Raw genomic sequence first — 24,996 nt, forward strand, 5'->3', positions numbered from 1 at the left:
GACCATCGTTCGGAGCCCCATGCTTATGCTTGTTTTTTCGGGATATTGCCTTTTGACATGAACAATTGCGTGCTCATTTCTCTATCATATCTAGAAGACAAATTGCATGCCTTTAAGCACTTTCTTCATGGGATCCATAATTAATTTCAATAAAGACATGGAACTTGAAGAAAGTCACTGTTTTATTGTGAAGGTTCAGTTTTTTATGACGACACAGGCATATATATTTTGCATATGGTATGGAATTTTCAAGACAGCCCACATAATTTCACAACATTTTTTTTCCCACAGCTCCCTTCAAACTCAACCAAAAGGTCATAGAGATCTGAGTAGAGCCAAGGACAGTATGTCATAATATTGATCACAAAAGTACCATCTGACATAAATATCCTGGCCTAAATATTATTTACAAAAATATAGCTGCATTTGGTGTAAAATTTCCATAATTATTTCCAATCGGGCAATAATTAGGGCACATGTTCAGAAGGCATGTAGCCATAGCAGAGATATGTATGACGAACATATGACCGCCCTGCAAGTCTTTTGTAGTCTCTGGACCTGTCTTGCTACAAAGGTGCAGCCTTTGGGCAGAATGTTTTTTGCAACCTATTTGCTTCAAAGGGAGTTTGTAATATGTTGTATCTGCTACTCTCAACATCTGTTTTGCTTCATTCACAAACCCACTTAGAGTTGTTAAGCACACATCAAGCTCATTTATAAATTTAATAAGGAAGATGGCTGACAACACACGTGGGGGAACAGTTCCTGAGAAGGTCTATAAATCAATAACATGTCCAAATGTTGGGTGAAATGGTGACGGTGTTAACCTGAAATTATCAGGTGATGTGTCCCAGAGACAAGGTTTCAAGCAGCACTTCAAAATAAAGTCATTAAGGAAAGGACTTACTCAAAAAGTGAGTTCTAGTGCAGAGTGAAGGAAAACCGTGAAGGTTTATTACAAAAATTGAAAAGAAGAATACAGACATAGTAAATACAGATGCAGCAAGTCTCATTTAAATGCATAAATTCATTGCCATGAAGGCTGTCAGAAATAGTAACAGTAATAGTAATAGTAACAATGCAGAATAATAAGTAAAATCAGAAATAGACTATTGGCCTGATTTATATTTTGGTGGATAGGATCTGTCACAACAATGGTGGATATCCTGTCTGCCGAAATATAAATTCCAATATATCACCTGGGATTTATATTTATGTAACCTAAATCAGGCCCTATGTCTCAAATGTGCAGCAAAAACTATAAGAAATTGGGCAGCATCCCCAGTAGTAGGAAAAAAGTGACTGTCTCTTCCCAAATACAAACGTTAATATACATTTCTGTTCCATATTTAAATACAAAATCTGCAAAGTCAGCATGGCGTGATCACTATTCCAATAAATCACAGTTTTACATTAAAACATGTCACATGGCTCTATCACCAGAGTACTAACCAACAGTGATTTGGCCCTTCTGACCTAATGTCATCCAGAGGTGTAAGAACAAACCAGTTCCATACAGTCACTGGCTCGCTTTGAGAACAGTGTCAGACAGAAATAGACAAATTCACATCTTGCTACATATAGTCGCAGGTAGAAATATAAACAGAGAATACACATGATGACAAGGCATCCATTTTTAACAAGATGGCATTGAAGCCTTATTAGCTTAAGCCAGAAAAACACATTTAAACATGTCATAACAATTTTGTTTGAATTATAATAGTTCCATGAAATTATACACATGTCAATTCATGTGTATATTATTTGCTCTGCACAGTATTAATAAAGTACATGTTGATATAATTGCACAGAAGTTCATGCATGTACAATGTAGGCCTGCATGCAAAGAGGGGAGTCTCCACTGGCACTGGGATGCATTTGAAAAATATATCACGTGTAACATCTTCGAGAAGCTTTTTAAGGTCTTCCTGTGGAGAAGGCAAGGTGCCCAACATTAAGATTGTCTCTAAATTATTGTAAAACAAATGTTGTAGTAACAAGAATATTGCGGTTCAGAATATTGCAGGTAAGAATATCTTTTTAAAAGTCTTTAATATTGGTTTTAATATAATTGCACATATAATATCAATTTTGGAGTATTTGATAATGTTTGATGATTGTGTGTGTTTCAAGTTTATAATATGTTAACTATAGTTGGTTGTAATTGTTTTTGTAGCTGTTTCATTGTTTTCGTAATATTTGTAAAGTGTGTTCAATTCAAATTCAGAAATGTTATTATGTCTTAAAACTGTAAACACACATGAGAATTAAAAATATTCATAAAATGAGAATATTTAAAAAGCAGAAAGGACTTTTGAGGTTTGAAACAAACACAGTTGTAAAGTGTGTTTCAAAGTTTATTAATTTTGTAAAAAAATATTAGTGGGTTGTTGGGTTTGTAGGGGAGTAGGGTGGGAAGATGTTTAAATATTTATTTTAATATGTTTAGACATTTTAACATTTGTAAAAATAATTGGTTAATTAGATAAGTGTTTATGTAAGGAATTTAATTTATACATTATGTGATTTGTATCAAAATAGTTATATAATGTATTTTTAGATGGCTAATGATATTAGTTATGAATTTTCTATTCATTAATTATTTAATTTTTGTTTTATATTTTGATTTCAAATATGTAAGCTCTTTAACTGATAGCATTTTTTTAAAATGCAGTTTGTTGTTTAAATATTTACTGAACTGTGGAATTTTTTCTTGGGATGTAATTATTGTTTTAAGGATTTTTGTTATTTTTTATATTCTTTACTATTTAGATTTTTAAAAACACTTCTCCTTCTTTATGTATGTTGGAGTGAGAATAGTAAATCTGACACCCCCATAGTCCAATACTTTCCCTACTGTTGCTTACGTTGGAGTTAAAAGCTTTCCCTTCTGGTTTCTGTATCGTCTGTCTCAGCACCGGGACACTCTGTTGAGTAGCAGCGCGCTCTACAAATTCTTTTTAAGATACCATAACAAATTTGACCCATCCAAGGTCAAACACTTTTGCCTACTGTTGCTTAGGTTGCAGTGGGAATAGTTAATCTGAACCTTCTAAAGTCAAATACTTCCCCTACTCATACTTAGGTTGGACCGGGAATAGTAAACCTGAGGCTTTCATAGTCCAACATTTTCCCTTCTGTTGCTTAAGTTGAAATGGAACTAGTAAATCTGCCCCTCCAAAGTCCCACACTTTCCCTACTGTTGCTTAGTTTGGAGTGGTAATAGTAAATCTGAGCCCTCGAAAGTCTGACATTTTCCCTGTTGTTGCTTAGAGTGGAACTAGTAGATTTTATCATACTGGAGCCTAATGTGTCCCCTTCTGGTTTTTCCGTTGAAGAGGGAGAGGAATTTTTTTATTTTTTGACCTTTTTGTAGTGAATATTGAATGTCAATTTTATTTATGGTTTAGGTTACATTTTATTTCAATGGTGTTTGTTCTATTTATTTTTTATGTTTATTACTTTGAATGTAGCATTTACAATATTTTTGTCTTATTAGAGATATGTTGTATTTTGTATTAGTATTTTAGAATTGTACTTATGTTTTATTCAGTTTTTTATGTGTTTAATATATTTTTTGTGATTTAAATGTACAGTTATGTTATTGTAATTTAGTTTAAAAATAATATTTTTGAGAAATGCAAATGTGTATATTGTGTTTGTAAAGTGTAAGCATAATTTTTGAGCAATTATATTGTATACCTGTATTTTTTCTATTTTTATAGATGTGTATTAAATTTTTTGTGTGTTTTAAAATATATTACTTTTATTACCATTTGTTTTAATTTTTGTTAAAAGTATTTACATTTAACCATATATTATTTATTATATATTTATTTTTTATTTACATTTATTTTTAAGTATGATATCGTTTTTAAATGTATAACCCTTACTCTCAAATGTTTATATTTATACATCATAATTCTTTTTTTATATACTTATCTTTAACATCTCAATATTTAGTACCACAATATTTTCTATATTATATTTATGTAATTACACTGTAACTAAGTAATCCCTATATTTAGTACCATGATTTCTGTGCCATGATATTTGTGTATAACAATATTTTTTATGTGGCTAGATGCATCGGCAATTTCAACTACTATTGTAGAGTTCCCAGAATAACCATGAAAGTAATTCTTCTTCCTTCCATTTTGAACTTAGAACATCCCTTATCTGGGGAACACTGCTTGGATTCTTAAGTCTTTCTGGAAGCAAACCATCAGAGCTCTTTTACTTAAGAAAAAGGATACAAATTGCTTGAAGAACGTGCCTCTCCAAAGAAATTGGCTTTACTTATTGGCATGCAGGGAATGCCAACTTGTCAATGGTTCTAGTAAAGTCCTAGAGACACAGAATCAAAGAGGGAAGGGTGTTGTGAGACTCTGAAACAGATGAGAAAAAGAGGTGTCTACCAGAAAGATTATTTTTGATGTAAGAAAAAATGGTATACAGAAGCTAAATCAGCACCCTGTTCACTCTTCACAGGGACTGAGGCATATTGGTAGGTATTGCCACTTTCCACATATCATCCTTTAACATGGAGGCATTGGTTGAAAAGGAGTGTGCTCTTGACTTTGGTAGAAACTTATCCTGAACTGTTTTGCCCGATTCCATGACAGATTCCATGAGGAGTCTATATTCATTATGGCAATGCTAGTTGTGCTTAATGGCGGTACTGACAGATTTTACCGTAAGGAAGATATTCAAATCTTCTCATTGGACGATAAAGATATCAAAGTATGGAAGAACCTTGGTCAAAAAGGCAAGACTAGTGGTAGGAAATTGCATAATATATTTTCCGAAATTACTTGAAATGGCAAAAAAGTTGCAATTAGTACTGCACAGCTTACATGAAATGCACTTTGGGGTACCTAGAGTGAACATTAAATGTGAGTGCATACCTCACATTCAGAAGGCACTCAAGAAACAAGCAAGGGGACTAGTTTTCAGAGAAGATGTCTCTCACAAAACATTTTCTGCTGAATCGAGTCTTCTGTAGTAAAACATTGTGCTCAATTTCTTGCTGCTGTAATTTCCAAATTTATGAGCAATTTCCATAACAATTTCCATAACAAAATTTTTTTGCAAATTACCTAAGCGTAATGGACAGTTTTACAAAGACCTGTGCAGAAAGTCTTCAGAGATGAGAAGTGCAGTAAATTGTGCATGTTGAAGCCCAGGAAGCAAAAAATTTACTTTCCAATTAGGCCATAGTATATGATGCAGAAATATATCCCTGTTACAGAAAGTTAAAAGCTTCTGGGGGCTGCAGCATCTAATGTGCCATCTACTGTAGTGGTAGCACAATTATGACTTCAGTTCTACCCTGTGTAGCCTGAGAGTTGCAGCTTGAACCCTGTTGCCCAGACCAGTAATAATCACCTTTTTGACAGGTGGGAAAACCTGATTCAAATTATTACATGTCACCCCTAAGCATATCTTGCTTCCCACACGGTAAGGTGCATAATATTTAGAAATGAAATTTGAGAGACATTAGAAATGGAATGTTTACTCAATAATGAGACCCACAACAACATTATCATTGGTCAGGCTGTAACTGGAAAACAATTTAAGTATAGATTAAACACTTTCAACACAAATGTTTGACCAGTACCAACTACCGACTCAATTCTGAGACTAATCTTTATGTTTAATAAATACCCAATCTAATGGTGAAGTTAGGTTTTTATTAAACATATTGGAAATGTAACATCTAGAAAGTTACCTTTACTCTGCCTGAAGCTGCTGGAGGCTAATTGGCATTAGCTCTTCACTGACTGCCTAGCCTCTACTTAGTCTGAATGGGACGTGAAAGAGGTGTGGAAACTGCTCCCAGAGTAGGGACAATGGCACAGGAGCTTGGAGGTGTTTTTTGTCCCATGGCAGGTAGACAGGTTGGGGTAAGCCAAGAACTAAATTAACTTCAACAGAGCCTACCCTGTCACAAGCAAATGTCAGGTGACATGTGTAAAGGCCCAGGCCTTTGTCCCCTAGTCAGACTGGCACCAAGCAGGGGGACTTGTGAGGATCCCTTAAAGAATGGTCCAGCTTCATCTTGTACCCAAGTGTCAGTTGGCTGAACTCCGTTGTGGCTACAAGGACAACACAAGCTGCAAGAGACCTTTTCACTGAAGTGGCCAGCTGACCATTGGGAACTGGGCATGGATCTGATTTTACTGTTGGCCTCTTCCTGACATCCTAACAGTCTAAATGCCTTCCCCTGTGGTCCAGGGGGACTTAGAAGTATACTCCTGTGGTTGTTTGGGCATCAGAAGAAAGTTTGGAAAATTTAGAAAATGTATCATAACAGCAGTTCCACAGTGTCGCATTGAATTTCAGCTTTAGTCTGCTCAAAAGTCAGGCACCTATGAAAAAAAAACTAAGGCCTGATTTAGGTTTTGGCGGTCATACTGCCATCTAGCGGCAGTCCCAAGTACTCCACTGAGTTGACATCGGTCCACCCACAGTATTTAAATGTTTCAGCAATAGACAACGGAATGCTGCTGCTGTGGTCTTCTCTGCTGGCTAATAGTACTTCATTGTCTTGAGGCTGGCGGGAATGCGCGGGATGGCGGGAATCTCGGTGGGACTCCCTCCAAAAGCTGCTCCAGCCACTGATGCCATTGATGCGGGCAATATATCTTGGCGAAGTCAGCAGGATCGTGGTGGTCCTCCCTCCAGTTACCAGCTAACATCTCAAATTGGACGGGCGGACTGCCAATTCAGTGGGAAGGAAGACCGGCAAAAAAACAACGGCGGGACTAGTCCTACTAAGATCTAAATTAGTTCTTAAGTCCCATTCTGTCTTGGGACTTCAAAAACTTTCATCAAGAAATCTCCAGTTCACCAGTGGGTCCAGCCTGCTTTTAATATCTAGCCATTGGTTCCATGGTGGTGGTTTCAGTTTCAGCTGTGCCAAGCACAGGAAGGAATTTTTTTTACCCAAAAAGTGACAACATTTCATTGAGACTTAGGAGACATTTCAATACTTTTCCCCAGAAAGGTGACAAGTTTCCTTTCTGAAGTGAGACTTCCAGACGTTTACAGGGACCAATCCAGTTGGTGCATTCAAAACAGACTCCATCATGGTTGGCCTCAAATCGCACATTGGTCCAGGTCTATCGTTTCCACAGACTATCATTGGCGGTTAGACACTATGCTGAGGCTATTTTTTAAATTTAAAAAATCATATTTTTGTTTCCCTCTATTAGATTTTTGTCATTTAGTCTCAATTTGTTTATTAGATTTTACTCTATTTTTTCTAATTTGCTTTTATTTCTTCTACTGCTTGGTGTTTTTTTACTTTATTACAGTTTTGGTACTGCATAATACCTTACACATTGACTTATGTTAAGCCTATCTGCACTGTAGTATATCTACTAGAGGTTCAACTTAGGTTAATTTAGTGATGTTGAGGGTTCACCCTGACAAGAAGTGTTATTATTCCTTAGGTGGGCAGTCACTCACCCAAATAATAATACATTTTCTTACAAGCAGATTTTGTTTAAGGGAAGTATATTGTTTGGTTAATAAAAATTCAAAGAAAATACTCAGGGGTACTCTGTATTTTAGGAAGAAGAGAGGGCTTATTGTTGCTAATTTCTCTTACCCTCTTCCCTTTGTGCATGCCCGGAAAGCAAATCCAGCAATAGCTTTAAGTAAAATACCTAGTAACTCAACGGAAGTAAATCTTGTCTACTTTTCTCTTCAACATTTAGAATTCTGGTACAGTGGCTGTATGTCAGAATATCGTAGACGTAAAATTAGTCTAACATAAATATTGTGACGTAAATATCGTTTACAAAATTATTATCTCAGGGAGTGGAAATTTTATTTAATTATCCTCAACGTGGGATATTTCTGTTAAAGATATTTAGTACACAATAAATACTCTGGTACACCACTCTAGAGCTGGAGGTGAGTGAAAGAAGGAAATGTATAAACCTACAGGGGCTTATTTACAAGCCCCATGCGCCTCTTTCGCGTCATTTTCAACATGGGAAAAGTGATGTACAGGTGGTGCTAGGGCTTTTAAATAAGGCCCCTAATATTCTTCTGTACGTCCATTAATGTATGGTGTGAATACTTTTGATCGCTTGTTAAGAAAATAAAAACAAGTTTAGTGTAATAATCTTCATTCGCTTGACGAATCACTACCATTGTAAAATTGCTTGTGTACTTTTCTTGTTTACTTTCCTATTTAGCTACAAGCAATCAGGGAACGTTTTTCACTGTCCTTCCTTTAGACAGGAATGGCCTTTCCCAGTTTGGAGGTTAGGTTCGCTCAGTGTTGTGCTTGTTGTCTCACAGGTTGCTTTCCAGTCCTCTAAGCCACATCGCTATTGGTTAGCCTTGAAGTCCCCTCTTCTTCCTGATTGGTCTTCTCAATGTTTACTCTTTTTGGCTCAGCAAAGGACCTACCTGATAAGGCACATGGAAGAGGCCATGGCCATCCAGTTTGTCAGGCTGATTAGCGAGGACTTGCTAGAGTAGCCAACCTTCTTAAGTGGTGGTCACAATGAATGGTTCACACATGAAGTTGGCCACAAGTGTTAAGCTGCTGCCTCTGTGCACCGCTTCCAATCAGATAGACATGCATCCCCCTCCCACCAGCATTGCTGCAGCACAACAAGCGACATTTCAGGTGCAGACTCAACTTTAAGAAGATTAAAGGGAGGTGCACATCATACATAAGTGAGCCAAAACAACACAACAAGCCACATGTAATATATTATTGCAGGTGACTCAAACAACCGTGTAATAAGTAAACAACTGTGTAATAAGTAAATATTATTCAGTGTACTATAGAGAGATTATCGTCTCTTACATACTAGACCGTGTACTATACATTAGAAGACGAAACAAAGATATTTACTGTAGACACCTTCACTGTTCAAAGATGCAGGTGAACAAATGACGCTGGCACATTGTATATGTGTGGAACTTACAGGGGATGATGTTCTTGTAGCGGTTCTTGCTTTTGTTCTCAGGCGCAGCCCCAAAATGGCAAGGGTACACAAGACCGGAGTCCAATTTCTGTTGAGTAAGAAAACCCAAAGAACGAGTGAGAGTCATTTTTGAAGCCTGCTGATTGAATAGATCGAATGACTGAAAGCATAACAATCACTCCAGGTCACACGCCCTCTGAGGAGGGGAACAAACCATGTCAGACATGTTTCCTCAAGTTGAGTCTTCTCCGTGAGGTGCTGCTTGAATCCACCCCGTGCTTCAGACTGTGGGAGTCATATCTGGGCATCGGTGTCTATCAAATTGAGAAGGCTCTTCCAACAGAAGATGAAGGCAGGTATATAGTAGAGAGGAAGCTTCATTGTGTACCCCTCAGCCACAGCTAGCTCCAACTGTCACCACAGAGCTCAACTGACAGAGAGCAGTCTACTCTAGAATCTAGTGGCACAAAAAGTCTAATGGTTTAGAACCTTCCACAAGGACAGTCAGGGGAGGAAGATACCGGAGTGTCCCTGGAGTGACTCACTGAGAACATCAAAAGTGATAGGGGCAAATAGTGAACTAACCTTTCCAACAATAACTACTCCTGCCTGTGTTCCATGCCATTATGTTCTGGCTGAATAAATTGTACTTTTACCAACAGGCACTAACCATACAAGCATAGCAGCAGAAAGGAGACTGCCCCAGATAACTATTGATAATAATTAGAATTGACTAATTAGATTAAAGAGACTGGCTTTAAAACAAAATCTTTGAGTAGATAAACAGACACTCCCGCCTAGAATGACAATGAGAACACAGCAGGGTTTGAATGGCCTTTATTTGTAGAACTCCAAAGTTCTCGCGTCATGCTACTCACAGTGGTAAAACGCGTTTTCAGTAATGCCATTGGCGACAATAGCAGCATAATTAGCCGCACAAATGTAAAAGTGCCCCAGGCAAATTAATTTTAAACTGCTACATACAATTTTTAGTGCTGATCTATTTTTCTTCTAAAAACACAATTCACATTCTATTTGCCCCAGCTCTTCAGTGTCAAGAAAAATAATACTTGGCAATGTCATGAGCTCCACTCGCTGGTAAATAGGCAAGATTATTATTCTAGAGTACACCTATGCAGCTCCAGTGAAGAATGTATAGCTCTAGCTTATTCCAAGACGCACAGCTTGATAACATAATTTAAGGGATATTCCTGAACATAAGTGCCTCCCCTATCTCATGCAGAGTAACGTACTCCTTTCTACCAGAGAAAGTGCACGCAGCCTATATTCCATCAGATTCACAGTGACCTATGGTATGCAGACTATTGTTCTTGAGTGTCAAAGGACCATGATGCACTAACAATGGGAAACATCCTTTACCACGCAGTATCTTTACAACACAGTCACTACCACGACTGCGACATTACTGTGCGTTTCAGTAGCACACAAGTCTTTATAACAAGTTCCTTTAGAGAACGCGGCGTTGGACTAGTGTTGGATTTCAAGTCCAAAACCTTCCTTACTGATACACCGACTGCAGTTGGAATAGTAATTTAAACTATTCCAAAGTCCAGCGCTTCCCTAAAGCAAGTTGTTGTAACAACTTGCATGCTAAAGGGACGTGTGGTAACAACGTAGTTGTGGTAGTTACTGCATTGTTAAACTGTGTGTCATGTTAAATGCATTAGAAAAAAAGGTGTGCCCTTTGATGGAAAAAAAATTCTCTCCAAAACAAATGTCCACTCCTTCCTGCAGAATGTGCTGTATTTCATCCTGCTGGAGTTGTTTTTCTAATTCAATAAATGCATTTCTGAACTGAGCTAATGCTAACCTGAACTGTGAGTACACTGTCCTCCGTCTTGCTTCGGCTTCACTATGCATCCTGTGAAATTTGCTGCTGATGTTTCTGTTCTAAACAACGAATTTGGAGCTTAATAAGAATAACAGAGAATATTCCCACAGACTTTTTCCTCACTTCACCTAACCAAGGACATCCCAACCGTCCCAGACTAGTGTCATACGAAGTATCCATTAACATGCTCAAATTTACTGTGAAAGCGACTAAAGTCCAATGTAGTACTACCATCAACGACGTCATTTAGGAGTAGTCATGGGTCGCAGCTGTGACCTCTCAGTTGCTCTCTGCTACTCCTGGCACTTCCTTTGCGATTCTTGGTCTCAGTGGAGGCAAACGTTTTGCCCCCTGTGAGGCCAGGTGTCAAAAAGGAAGTGTCAGGGATAGCTGAGAGCAAACTGGAGTTCAGAGCTGCGACACCTGACTACCAACAAATGAAGACCATGACTACCACGAGAGAATCTCTGAATGTATTCGGTAGTAAATTGTTTCTTCATGCTTGTCCTCTATTGGTGCACATCAGGAGAATCACATACTTGTGTAAAATGTATGAAAGTCTTTGTCTAGAGTTCTATAAAAGATATGTAGTTTCTGTATCAAGGATAACCCTTTTCTCCCATCATTAGAAGACAGATCTATGCTGGATTCCATATGGAACTTTAGTGAGTTTTTTTAAAATTATGATTTTTATGCTTTTTTGTTAACATGCTGATGGGATTTTTCCTGTATTGGCCTATTAATCCGTTACATAAAATTTCAAACAACTTGTGTATGTCTTTTTTAAAAGAATATTTCAGAATTGATTCTTGAACCTAATCATAGTGAAGGGTCCAAACGGGTCGCAAAACATTCATACATGGGCTTGCGGGCGCTACTAGGAAGGGAACGCCCCTTCCTAATAGCGATTCGAAAAAACAGTATTTTGCGGGTCGCAATTCATTTGTGTCGCAAAATACTGTTTGTACATGGGCCCATGCTTTTTAGCGTGCATAAACTGGTCTAAGACCCGTTTAAAAGCACTGTACATCTGGCCCTAAAACTCTTATCCCGTTAAGAAAAACACTGCACTATTGAGGTGAACATTTGAGGATTATAAGGAGGTATTATCTTTTTGAAATAATTACCTTTCCGAACTACGTCATGATACTTGGTATCCCCTGGTTGGTTCCTCATAATCTCTATGTATATCGGACTATTAGAACTATAGCACTATCTTCTCAATTTTGCCATGAGAACGGTTACAATAAGATTATTATTGGTTACCAAAGGAACTAGTCCAGGTTCAACCTAAGGAATCAAGCTTGATCAGTGCCCTCAAATAAATACCAACCTAGCACCAACAGTACTCCAACATTTTTAAAAAGCCAATCCACATTCTTTAGTACCTTTTGGAAGGGCGTGCTCCTTGTCTGAGAATGAAAGGGAAGACTTGAAAAAATATCTGCACAGAACCGTCTGACAGTACAATCCACCTCACCTGCTGGAGCCAGTGTCGGCCTGGCCTGTATGGCAATCAGCCCGTGTCTGAGGGAATAGCTAGTCAGTGCGTGGGCAGCTTTTTTGGTTGCTAATGAGCATGTTTTATGGTCCGCTTGGCTGGTTTTTACAGTTGAGTTCCCTGATATTTAAACAAACATTGCCTGTAGCAAGTTCAAATCCATACAGTCTTCCAACATTTCAAAATCACTTATACAGAGTATCTTTATAAGTTCAAAACTGCCCCAATTTACAAATATGGGCCACTTGTTTAGCTATCTAATCCACTTATAGGGACCTCTTTTATTTGGTGCCCAAGCCCATTTTAGTATCCTGGCTGTATTCATTATGAGGGCTAAACAAGATCAAAATAAAGGTCTACAGTTCAGCAGATAGGATCATTCTGACAGAGATGCCACACAGAAAGCTGCTATCTAGGCAGGATCTCCTCTGTATACTCCAAGACAATAGACAATAGCCCATGCTTACCATCATTGAGCTACTTGGCTATATTGTGTATTTGCTATGGCTTACTCAAGTAGAAGAGAATCTTTGTTTGGTGCATGAGGACATCCTGCAACTCTACTACGTGTCACGATGGCAGGATCTGCCTTAAAGGAGATTACAGAGGGGAACTCCAGAAGGACATGAGCATCTATCAGGATCTGTGTTTCTTTCTAGAAATCCTTACCACTTTCATTGATGGGCAGAATAGCATTGGCCAAATGGTAGTTTGGCCACAACTGCTATACTCTTTCTCTAAGCTGTTGGTGCAAGTACCAGCCCAGTGGTTTAAGGAGGTGGATAGCAAACTACATGACTTCACTTAGCGTTTGGACAGGAATAGGTTAGGTCTGTGGAAACTTGGACTTCCCCTAAAGGATGGGACGGAGTAATAGGATACAAATTATATTATATTATGTCTCAACTGCAGTGGGCGCTTCAGTGGCTCCCTGTTACACATAAATCTGGAACTACATTAGTGACAAAGAATACACACTTAAGGCAGTTAGCTGGACTCTTGCGCTACCATCATAAATGTGGCGGAAAAGCACAGTGTGGAGTGTACTTGAATATTTGTGGATCAGATGCCCAAAGACGACAGTTTGAAGAGTGGTAGATGCTCCAATTGCCCCAATCCAGAGCTTGTCTGACTTGAGGAGTCCTGATGGACTTTGGAGTTTTTGGAGCAAGACTGCCCAGGGGTTACAACAGTGGGGTAGCCTCATGATGCAAGTGCACTCCAACCATTAGCTGACCTGATGCAGGGCAGCGATATTCCAGTAGGGCATTTCCTGATGTATGACAAAATTATTAGGGGAAAGCATAGAAACTGCTTCACGTTTCCCGCTTTATTTGCTATCCATGTTTGGGGATAGGAGGAAAATAATGATGCAACTGTAAGGTATGACCAAGTGTGAAGGAAAAGTCTAGGGACATTAGAAGTGAGTTGGAATACTAAGGGCCTGTCAGCGAACTGCTTCCCTCCCGCACAGCTCCGTCTAGGTAGCTGCTGCCCCTGATCCTTGCTGGTCTGAGTACGAAGCCCTACTCCACCGCAGGCACCCACTTGCGCCTCATCACTGGTGGTCTAGTGGGGTGCATCTCTGCTCTGCTGCTGCTCTGCCCTCAGTCGCTCTGCTTTCTGATCTCTATTTCCTTCCTTTCATCTTTCTTTGCTTTTTTACCACTTTTTGCCCTCTTTTCACTTTTTGCAACCTTTTCCAACCATTCCCTGCTCGTCCCCGTCCCCCTCCAGCACCGCTTCCCAATTTCCCACCTCCCAGCTGTACAGCCCTCCAGCTCACACTACTTAATGGTGGCTGCATGCTGAAGGCATGCCAGTGGCAAGCTTGTCTGTGCCCAGACTACACCCAGATCCATGGACCCTGGTTCTCAGACCATCCACCGCTACGACGCCAGCACCCTGCATGCCCTCCACACATTGATGCCACATCACCGGCCGCTGGGTGTTGAAGAATTACGCCCAGGGCCATTTTTCCCTGCCATAACTACAGCTGCACCTTTGCCTGCCACCACACACCAAACACCCACTGCGCGACCAACAAATACAGGGGCGCTCCCTCCACAAATACGCCGTAGAGATCTGGGACCTACTCAATTCCATCTACCCCACATCGAGTTCCTCACAGAAATCGGGATGAACTCCACCTCTGCCCCGGACTTCACCACCACCATCCCAGACTGCTAAAAATGAGTTCACAAGGACAATATTAACAAAGTGGGTGAAGGCATCACCATCATACACAAAAGCATCCTCCGCCTCACCACCCACTTGGGCGACCGCTCAAACAACATGGAGCGCCTCTACTTCCAGGTCCAGACCAACTTGAACACTGCCCTCCACATCACCCTCATCTACAGACTCCTCAGACCCTGTCAACCTTTCAGAGATTCTATCATCTACTTCATCGCACCCCGTGCTCTTGCTTCGACCGACTACATCATCCTTGATGACCTCAAATTTCACCTGGACAACTCCAACGTCAAGAACAACTCGTCCCTGCTGGAGAACCTGTTAAGGTTAACTATCAGTGTGTTTTACCTGCCTTAGCGCGTCCTCCAACTGTGGTCTTACGGATACGTAGGATGGTGGCCAGGGCCAGTTGGGCAGAGTAGATGTCCCTGGTGGGTGCAAGGAATGCGAGGCTGTGGTTAAGGTACGCAGGCCCTGTGTCATGTGTGTAATTTGTAGGCGTGTGTGGAGAGCTTGAAGGTGATTCTTTTGTTGACTGGGAGCCAAAGGAGGTCTCTCAGGGGGCCTTTGAACGGAGGGTAATGGGGTATCCTGATCGTGAAGCTGGCAGCTTCACAAATCGTGGTCGGGATGAATGCTGTCCTGACAACTTAGTCTTCAGGGTGAATAATTACAAGGCCTCCTCCTTTTTTAGTGGTTCTGTCAAATCTACTGGCTGTGAAAACCTCCGGTGTTACTATGTGGAAATCTGGGCCACAAGAAGGGTCACCCCAGGTTTCAGTTATGAAGAGGAGGTCTAGTTTAAGATCTTCTAGGAAATTTAGAATTTTGAATTTGTGTCTGGGTAGCGACCGGGCATTTATAAGAGCTGTCCGAATAATTCCCTAGGCACGGGGTTGAGCCTTGGTGAGAGATATAGAGGAGGATAGTTGGTGGTGTCTAAGGAGAAAGAGCAGTTGGGGCAATGGATGGAGGAAATCTGGTCAGTGGGCTCAAGTTTGAAGGTAGGCAAGCTCTGGGGGTGAGTATTGGTTTTGAGTATCATTTTGAGTATCTTATATCGTCCCCCCGGATCCCACAAAGAATTTCTCTCCTCCTTAGGCTGTCTACTAGATTTAGTAGCAGGAGAAAGCAACTTCTCCTTCCTTGGAGACTTTCCATCTTGAAGCCGTGGATGATCAAGACACCTCAGCCCTCCTGGCTGAACTTGAGGTGGTAGGCCTCCTTCAACTAGTCTCATCCCCCACACACACCGCTGGCCACACTTTAGATGGCCTCTTTTCCAACCATCAGCAATTCAATTTAGGGAATATCATTCCGTTGCCGTGGACCGACCATTGTGCAGTCCTTTTTGAAATCCAAACCAAATCCCTTCCCTCCTGCTCACCATCCCAACATCTCCTAGACACTTCAAAGCATGGGGAAACATTGATCCTCTAGAGTTCAAATCCAAATTACTTACAACTCAGCAAGCTGTTTCTTCCAACCATGAACTGGCAGCTAACCACTACACCACATGGATCTCGGATGACATCAACACAGCGGTCCCCACTAAAAAAATGTCTAACAACAGGAAGACACTGTCTGCCCCCTAGTTCTGCGAGGCACTCAGGCTCGAGAAACAAATTAGTAGGCACCAAGAACGACGCTGGCAATCAAACTATGGTCCTGTTCAAACAACACTTCACAAACAGGCTCTAGCCAAATACAAACATCTCTTGATCATTGAAAAAAGTAAATTTTATCTTAAACAAATTGAATCAGCAGAAGACTCAGTCAAGCACATGTACCGCGTAGTCACCAAGCTATCTGGACAAGGTTCCTCCACCCCCACAGTCGCCTCCCAAAAACTCTGCAATTCACTGGTGACCTACTTTTAAGAGAAAGTCAGGAACATATATGCCAATTTCACGAATCACATCTCTAGTGACACACATACAGCACCTTTCCAAGAACACATAATCCGCTCCTTCGCCCCTAATGCTACCTCCACAGTCAAAAAACCTGCTCCCTCGCTCCAGGAATTCACTCAAGTTACCCCAGATCTGGTCTCCCATCTACTCACCATGCACATACCCCTCTATTTGGAAAAAAGCAGTCATTAAGCCCCTGATAAAAAAATAACAATTTAGATCCTTCAGACGTCACCGGCTACAGACCCATTGCCTGTCTTCCTGTTCCAGCTAAAACTGCTGAGAAAGTTATGAATACACAGTTATCATACTTTATTGATCAAAATAACCATTTAGATGAAACCTAGTTTGGATTTAGAAAGGGACACAACACTGAAACGGCTCTTATCAAGGCCTCGGACGAAATCAGGAAAATTATCGATGGAGGAGGAGCGGCCATCCTTGTGCTGTTGGATCTCTCTGCAGCTTTCGACACGTTCGACCACGTAACCCTGATCGACTGTGTCACGGCCATTGGGATCTCTCACAACGCTAAGGCCCTTTTAGCCTGTTTCCTCTCTAACCGCTCCCAATCAGTCAAACTTGGTAATTTCAACTCCCCGTCGGTTGCCTTACCTTGTGGTGTGCCTCAGGGATCCTTGCTAAATCCGACCTTATTTAACATCTATGTGTCTGACTTGGCGAGGGTCATCAAATCCCACAACATGGGCTTAACATCATATGCAGACGACACGCAACTAGTTCTAGCGGTCCTCAACTGCGGGGCTAAAATTGCACACAATTTCCAACAGGGAATGCTTGCAATTAGCACCTGGATGGCAGACAACTGCCTCAAGTTGAATTCTGATAAGACAGAGGTAATGATTTTAGGCAATCTCCTCCCTGCCCGGTCCCCTACCTGATGGCCAGTGGAGCTGGGATCACCTCCGTCACCTGTATCAAAGGTGAGAAACCTGGGGGTCATCTTTGACAATAAGCTGTAATTTATGCACCACGCAAATGCAGTAGTCTCCGCTTTTTTCTTTATCATTAAAATGATTTAAAAAACTCCCACCCTACTTCCCCACCACTGCTGCAAAGACCGTCATCAGTACACTAGTCAGGTCTAGGATTGACTATTGCAATGGCCTTTTTATCAATGCCCAGTAAAGAATTCTAAATAAACTGCAACTGGTACAAAACGCAGCAGTCAGATTGCTGACAGGCACCCCTAAACTTAAACCATTCTCCAACATAGTTCGACAGAGTCATTGGCTGCCCGTCACAAACAGATCCAAGATTAAGGCCCTCTGCATTGCCTTCAAAGCTGTTTATGCCACCGGACCTGAATTTCTAAAAAAGTCACAATGGCCCTACACTCCTTCAAGATGTTTACGCTCCTCCACAGCAAATCTCCTGACTGTACCTCGGACAAAAAAAGCATCCTGGGGTAACAGATCCATCATATTTGCTACCACCAACCTTTAGAACAGTCTTACACCTCATATCAAGACAAGTCCTTCCTTACCTACGTTCAGGAAATTAATAAAAACCTAGCTCTTTAACCTATAGTCACTTGTTCTACCTTTCAGCTCAGTCCATAGCGCCGAGACACCAGAGGGTATTTCCATGCTCCACAAATCGCATAAAAAATTAAGATCCTTCTCCTACCTCGCAGAAAAGACCTGAAACTCCCTGCCTCTCCACCTCAGGCAATCATTATTCCTGCCTCAATTCAGGAAGACCTCAAGACCTGGCACTTACTGGACCACAGCCCCTTCAGCAGATCAGCAGTCTACCCGCCAGCGCCTAGAAACCCTTACAGGTGAGTAGTCACACTTTACATGATACTTGAGTGATTGATTGATTGATTGATTAATTTAGATCTTGGCAGATGGGTTACTCCATCACAAGGGTGATGGATATTACGTGCGGCTAAATAGAAATCTTATAGGATATAATGTTATTTATATTTCGGCAGATGGGATATCTGTCCCTGTTGTGACAGAGTAACCCATCCGCCAAGATCTAAATTAGGTTCTAAGACTGTTCATTAATACCTACTCACACCCTCAGAATATCTAGGAATGCTTGACTCATGCTGCCCCAATTTAATATTCTGAATAGGACATACCTTAACCTGCAATGGATTGGCAAGATATACTCATTGCCACCAGTGGCTAGCCTACAGTATTGTGACCCAGAAGTCACCTTTTATCACATGTTGTTGTTATGCCAAACTATTGCAGTGTTCTGCAAAACCATGAAAGGGATTTGTGCTGTAGTGATAGAAAGAACTGGAATGAATAAGGCTCAGACAAGCTTTTTGAGCCTGATGCTACACCCCCTCACAAAACAAGGGTAGCTGTAAATTTGCGGACCTCTCTGTACCATGGACTAGAAGTAAACTATAGCACCAAACATTCCTTGATGGAAGACAGAGGTGACCAGATGGGAAGGCATGTACACTATAGTTTTACATATAGAGAGCAGGAAAGGCCACAAGGAGGAACCATTTGCCCAGACCTGGCAAAGTCTATTAGTGGAATTCAAGGGGCAAATGGTCAATGAGTATAGTTTGAAATGTCTGCTAAGGGGAAAAGACCAATGTAATGTGAAGTTTAGATCACTAAAATTTAGTAACAGTGGTGGGCTCTGGGACGGAGCTCCTTCAAGAGGGTACGCTAAATGACAGGTGCTGAAGAGAAGTGGAAGAGAGTCTCCTGGCCCCATGTAGTGGATCTGGGCTGACACATTGTAAACCTACTTTATTGTACAGAGAAAAGTAAGGTACAGCCCTCCCAAACCTAAGAGGAGAATACTCGATCACTGCCTAGCATGACTGATCAAATCAAGACAAAAAACAAAATCAGTGGTAATATAGTTGATAAGCTTATTGCTAGCTTACAATGATTTGAATGAAGAAGGTAGTAGAAGACTGCTCACCTGCACTACCAAATGTACAACATATATGCACTAAATTGATTACCAAATTCTGCCTCAATGCTCTAAGGTTACTGCTCTAACATGCTTAATTTACTATTTGCTTATGAAAAGAAAAACAATATTTTTTTGTAAATAATAAGGCTCACTGACATTACCATTATGGTTACATGGAAAGCTCACAGCACGTAGACCTGGATTAATTGCAGATAGCACAAATAAAGGTTTCATGTCCTGAGATTACCAACCTGGTACTCTGCATACCGACCAACAGATAATGTGTCAGTATCCTCCTTTCTGTTCTGCTCCTCCTCCATCAGTTCTGCCTTCTTGAACTTTTTCATAACCTCCAACAGCTCAAGTACTGGGATAGTGGTCTTCAGCTTCCCTACAACAGTTTGAAAAAGATTGCTATGTGATGTTTTATGATATTTAAAGTATTATAAAATTGTGTTCAAGGTAAACATCTGTGTACAAAAAACACAGTTTCACTCAAAGTAGTGTAGCACTACAAGCTGACCTCAAAATGAATTTTATGAAAAACAAGTAAAAATACAAAGTTTTCAAGTGCTAGGCCCATTTCTTGTCCATTTTTCTGTGCATTTAAGCCCACCCACACAACCTACACAAAAGTATAATACTATACAGTACAATGCATAAATACAAAATGTGTTTTTTGGACAGCCCCTTTCAGCATTGACTAGTCTTGTTCAGCTGGCTTTAGGCAATGACTGACCAACAGGGCTATCCATCAGTTTAGAAACCAGCCCACAGCATTTTGCATGACACATTTGAAAAGTAGATCACACACGAGTACACCTGACAGCCTTGACATGCTCTTTCCCCAAATAATTTGTCTTCTCCCCTCCTGTTTTCTGAAATTGGATTTTACTTGACTTAGGGCTCTGTGCACTTTACCACTGCTAACCAGTGCTAAAGTTCTTGTGCTCACTCCTTACACCATGGTAGAATTGCCTTAGACCCAATTTCCATATTTAATGTACTTATAAGTGCCTAGTAAAGTGCTACTACATGCACTTGACAGATTAAATGCTACTTGTGGGCCTGAAGCAGTTGTTGTGCCACCCATTAAAGTGTGCTGGCAGTGAAAAACTCCTAAATTCTGTGAGACCTACCTCTCCCATAGGATAACATTGGGTTAATACGCGCTAACGTTTGAATGGGAACAGGTAGTAATGTCATGTTTGGTTTCAAAAGAAGTCAAAAGAATTGTGGTGTAAAACCCTATTTAATGGTAAAGCCAGATTTTAGGCCACAATTCTGAAAATGCCACGGTCCAAATGGATAGGACATTTTACTGTCCTATCCATTTGGTGCCTGCAGCCTGTGTCCAGTGTCACAAGAGTGTGAATAGTAGGCAGCTGTGCTTTTTATATTCCTCCCAGACAGAGAGTCAAAGGGTGGGGCAAGGTGCTGGCAGGATGGGCAGGGCAGGATGGGTGGGAGGGAGCTGTTGCCTACCTCACTTACATTTTATAAGGCTGCCTTCAGCATACCCACAAATGAACTTGACACAAGCCTATTGTCACCCTAGAATGCTTGGTAGGGGACGGAAGGAAATTCTAGATGTAGGGGTAGCCTAGAGGTTTTCACCATTTAAAAGCTCAGAATGACTGCCTTGTATTCCAAAGTACTGCCTTGCTGCTTGAGGCCTGCCATGCTGCTTCAACCCAAGACTACCACAGTGCATCCAAGGGCTTTTTGGCTGGATTCCTGTTTTGAGCTACAGGGACTCAACATGCTACAACAACCTTGAACCTTGCGCCTGGACCCTGCCCAAAGTGAGTCCTGATCACCCCCCAAGAGGTGCCAACCTTTCCTAAACAGTGGATTTTTAAATCTTTATCCCCCTGGCCAAAAAGATCTCACTAAGCGCTCCCTGAAATATGGTCAAGCCCACACTGACTTCTAGGCGACAGGGTGTCCCGATGATGAAGCATGACACCACTAGGGTGTGTGAGGGAATATAAAACAAAAGTATGTGCCTCCTTTCCCACTTCATAGTGGTGTAATATTCATAGCTTCACATAGGATACTCCACTAGTGTTGGTTCAGGAATATTCTTAAAAACTTAACCATTACCAACGGTTTAGTAACCAGGGGAGTACTTTTAGAAAATAGTCCCACGCCAGAGAAGGCAGGTTCTTGCTGGAGCCTCGATTGGCCAGATAACATTTTCCAGCCACCCCTGGCCGGTCACAGGTTCAGTGGATGAAGTCCTTCATGGGCTGCCTACAGTTGCAGCCAGAGAATGAGCTGGTAGCACAAGGCAATCCCACACACAAACTAATCACAACACTAGGCAGTTGTGGACATGTGCATGCCGATTACGACAATCAGCAGTTTTGGTCATGCACAGGCCACTTACAATACTTGACAGTAGCAGCCATTCACAGGTCTGTCACCACTTGATCAGGAACGGCCAAGCACAGGCAAACATTCAGCTAGCAATTGTGGCCTCGTACAGGCCAAATATGGTGCATAATCAGAGCCCCGGGCTGGCTTCTGCAACTGCAGTCAGGGAGCAGTGTTTCCCATCAGGAACCAGCACAAGAGAGTTTTGGTCTACCAGTTGAGGATTCAAGCAGGTTGCTCCACTCAGTCCTCCTATTCTTGGTGTTTCACAAACCATTGAGGTGCACAACCCCTTACTTTACCTTAGACACCTCTCCGGCTTGGCTGTCGGGTTCTACTCCTGTCTCACTAGTAGGCAGGCTTCTAGGCACTTCAGGACAGTTGTTGAACTCCATGTGATGTCCCACTGAGTAACCAGCTGTCAGGCCATGGTTGCACAGCAGTCCTCTGCATTCTCTGAAGAGAACGCTTATTTTTGGCCATAGAGAACTTAGAACTGGAAACTGGGTCCACTTTTATTCACCATAATCAAATCTTGGGATTTGTATCTACCATCTACAACTGTAGAACCAGTTTGGGGCAGTTCTTTCAAGTGTCCTTTCCAGGCTGTTCTTCAGACACAGTATGTGTGTTGAGTGATGGTTCTCACAGTAGGGTAGTCTGCAACTTGTGGTATCCAGTGCCAAAAAGAGGTGCAATATTTGTGTACCTTCTGTCAACAGGCAACTGAAGGAGAAATCAGGGGAAACCAATTTGGGAGGCCTCACCGAAAGGTTTCCCCACCTTGCACAATAGAGCTTGAAGTCTGACCCTCACCCCTTCTATCCATAAAACAGCACTGTTCAAGGAGAGTAATCAGCAGCTCTTTGTTCAGCAAAACTTTAAATGAATAACTAAAGGTGTTCTCTCTGCAGCGTCAGGATTGTAAGCAATAAAGTGCCACTGTCTGAGAAAACAATCCTCACCTCCGACATTTGCAAGTGCCAGTGCAGAAGTATTCAAAATAGATTCCGAAGGTCTCCATTACACAGACACCATACATGTATTACAAAGGCTACGCACATCCACAAACACTCACAATCTGCACTCGGATGTTACAGCTAGGAACTGGGTAAGCACAAAGAAGGAAAACCTTACATGAATATGAAAATGAATCTTCACATGACAGGGACACTATCAGCCAATGAGGACATGCCTGATGCACACCTCCAGGTCACAGGATAAATCCAGGACCTACTTGCCCTCTTAAGGACAGGCCTGGGCCTCTACTCACATTAGCTTGACCCCAAAGCTAATAATAAAAAGTCGGGATACCAGATTCACAAAGACAGGCACGCAGGGCAGGAGAACACTCCACTAGTGAATGAATGAAGTAACAACGCATTTATAAAGCCCATGGCTATCAGAGGCCTCCCAGCACTAAAGACAATGCCCAGAACTGCATGACTAGAGGTGCTCAGGAAAACAGGAGGGTTTTAAGATGCTTGCGAAAGAGAAGATGATTAACTTCAAGACGGATAACATCAGGGAGCTGATTCCAGCTTTTTGATGTAATGACCGAAAAAAGACAGCCCCCGCTCCGGGCTCGATTGAATTTGGGGACAATGGCAAGATGTTTCACCTCAGAGCGGAGGGATCTTCTAGGGACATACGGAGAGATGATTGATTGAAGAATCGGAGGAATACTAGCCGGCAGTGATTTGTGGGCAATACACAAGGCCTTAAATTGAATTATTTTATCAACTGGCAACCAGTGAAGTGCCTTAATGTGCAGTTTAGCGGATTCCCTGTTGGGCGCCTGCATGAGAAGTCGAGCCGCGCAATTTTGAAACGTTTGAAGTTTTTTTTATCGTTGAACAAGGGGAGCCCAAATAAAGCATATTGGCATAATCAAGCCTGGATAAGATCAGTGCATGTACCAACAGCTTCCTAGCTTTAAAAGACAAAAGGGGCAGAATCATCCTGATCATTTTAAGAATGCCGTAGCAGGGACCTGCTACCCTGGAGGCCTGCGTCTTAAAATTCAGATTATGTTCCAGCCATACACCAAGACTTTTAACTTGGTCTTTAGGTGCAGGCATGTCTCCCATGCATTTGGGCCAGAAAGTGCCAACCTCCAGATTGGTAATCTTTCCCAGAAACATCAATTCTGTTTTAGCAGCGTTCAGCTTTAGGAAGCAAGAGTCCATCCATGCAGAAACGTTTTCAAAACAATTCGCCAAAATGGACTTATTATTGTCTAACAGGTTAAGAGACATGATAAGCTGAGTGTCGTCAGCTTACATGACAATCTTAACATTGTACGTCTCGACAATCTCTGCCAACGGGCGCATGTAGACATTAAAAAGTGTGGGGCTCAGAGAGGAGCACTGAGGCACCCCACACTGCAATGGCATCCAATTAGAGATGGCAGTGTTCTCAAACACTGAAAAAAGGCGATATGAGAGGAAGGACTCAAGCCAGTCGAGTAGCATACCAGTCACCCCACTGTCTCTGAGTCTAGCTAGCAGAAGTTGATGGTTAACCGCGTCGAAGGCCGCACTGAGGTCGAGCAAAATAATAGCGGCGGAGCCTCCGACATCGAAAATTTTCCTGGCCTCCTCTGTAACTGCCAGCAAGGCAGTTTCCGTGCCCTGCTGGGGCCTGAAGCTCATTTGAGCGGGATGAAGGCAGAGATTTTCTTCCAAAAAAGCAGAGAGAACAGAATTAACGTGCTTTTCACAAATTTCGGCAAGCCCAGGAAGTAATGAAATTGGTCGATAATTAGCAAGAACTTCAGGGTCCAAGGTAGGTTTCTTCAGAAGGGCTCTAACCCTAGCCCGTTTCCAGAGGGAAGGAACAATCCCAGAGGAAAAAGTGCTCTTAAGTAGCTCAAGAATAGCAGGGGCCACTGAGTCAAACACCTGCTTCAGGACATGGTGGGTGACGGATCTCTAGGGGAACCAGATTTCAGGTGATCTAAATGCAGTTTTAAAATTTCCATGTCCATAAGTGGAATGGAGTCCATGGACAGGTTAAGAGGAGATCGGTCTCTGGTTGATTGTAAATTTACCCTGCCACCCGAGATAGAAAGGGGAGGAAAAGATGAGTAAATATCTTGAATTTTCTTATGAAAAAGAGAGCCAATTCATTGAGCACTCGAGGGCATTTTCAGGGGGTAAGGAAGGCTCAGGAGGTTGCACAAGAGATTTGGTCATTTTAAACATTTCACGCGGGTAGTTGGCAGCCAACAACATTTTAATAGCATAATAGTCAGATTGGGAAGATCTAATTTCAGCATTA

The 24,996-nt window shown here is 41.6% G+C and overlaps 1 protein-coding gene across 1 annotated transcript in view; it reads right to left on the reverse strand.

Moving 5' to 3' along the window:
• LOC147726124 (receptor-type tyrosine-protein phosphatase mu-like) overlaps nucleotides 1–24,996 on the reverse strand; it is a 1,369,719-nt gene that overhangs the window by 148,812 nt on the left and 1,195,911 nt on the right. Inside the window, exons 20-21 of the mRNA XM_086960227.1 lie at nucleotides 19,587–19,726; nucleotides 8,955–9,042 (exon numbers count right to left, since the gene is read on the reverse strand). Coding sequence (XP_086816353.1) covers nucleotides 8,955–9,042; nucleotides 19,587–19,726 — 228 coding nt within the window. The remainder of the gene's footprint in view (nucleotides 1–8,954; nucleotides 9,043–19,586; nucleotides 19,727–24,996) is intronic.

This window comes from Lissotriton vulgaris, chromosome 3_1 (assembly GCF_964263255.1).
Source record: "Lissotriton vulgaris chromosome 3_1, aLisVul1.2, whole genome shotgun sequence".
NCBI lineage: Eukaryota > Metazoa > Chordata > Amphibia > Caudata > Salamandridae > Lissotriton > Lissotriton vulgaris.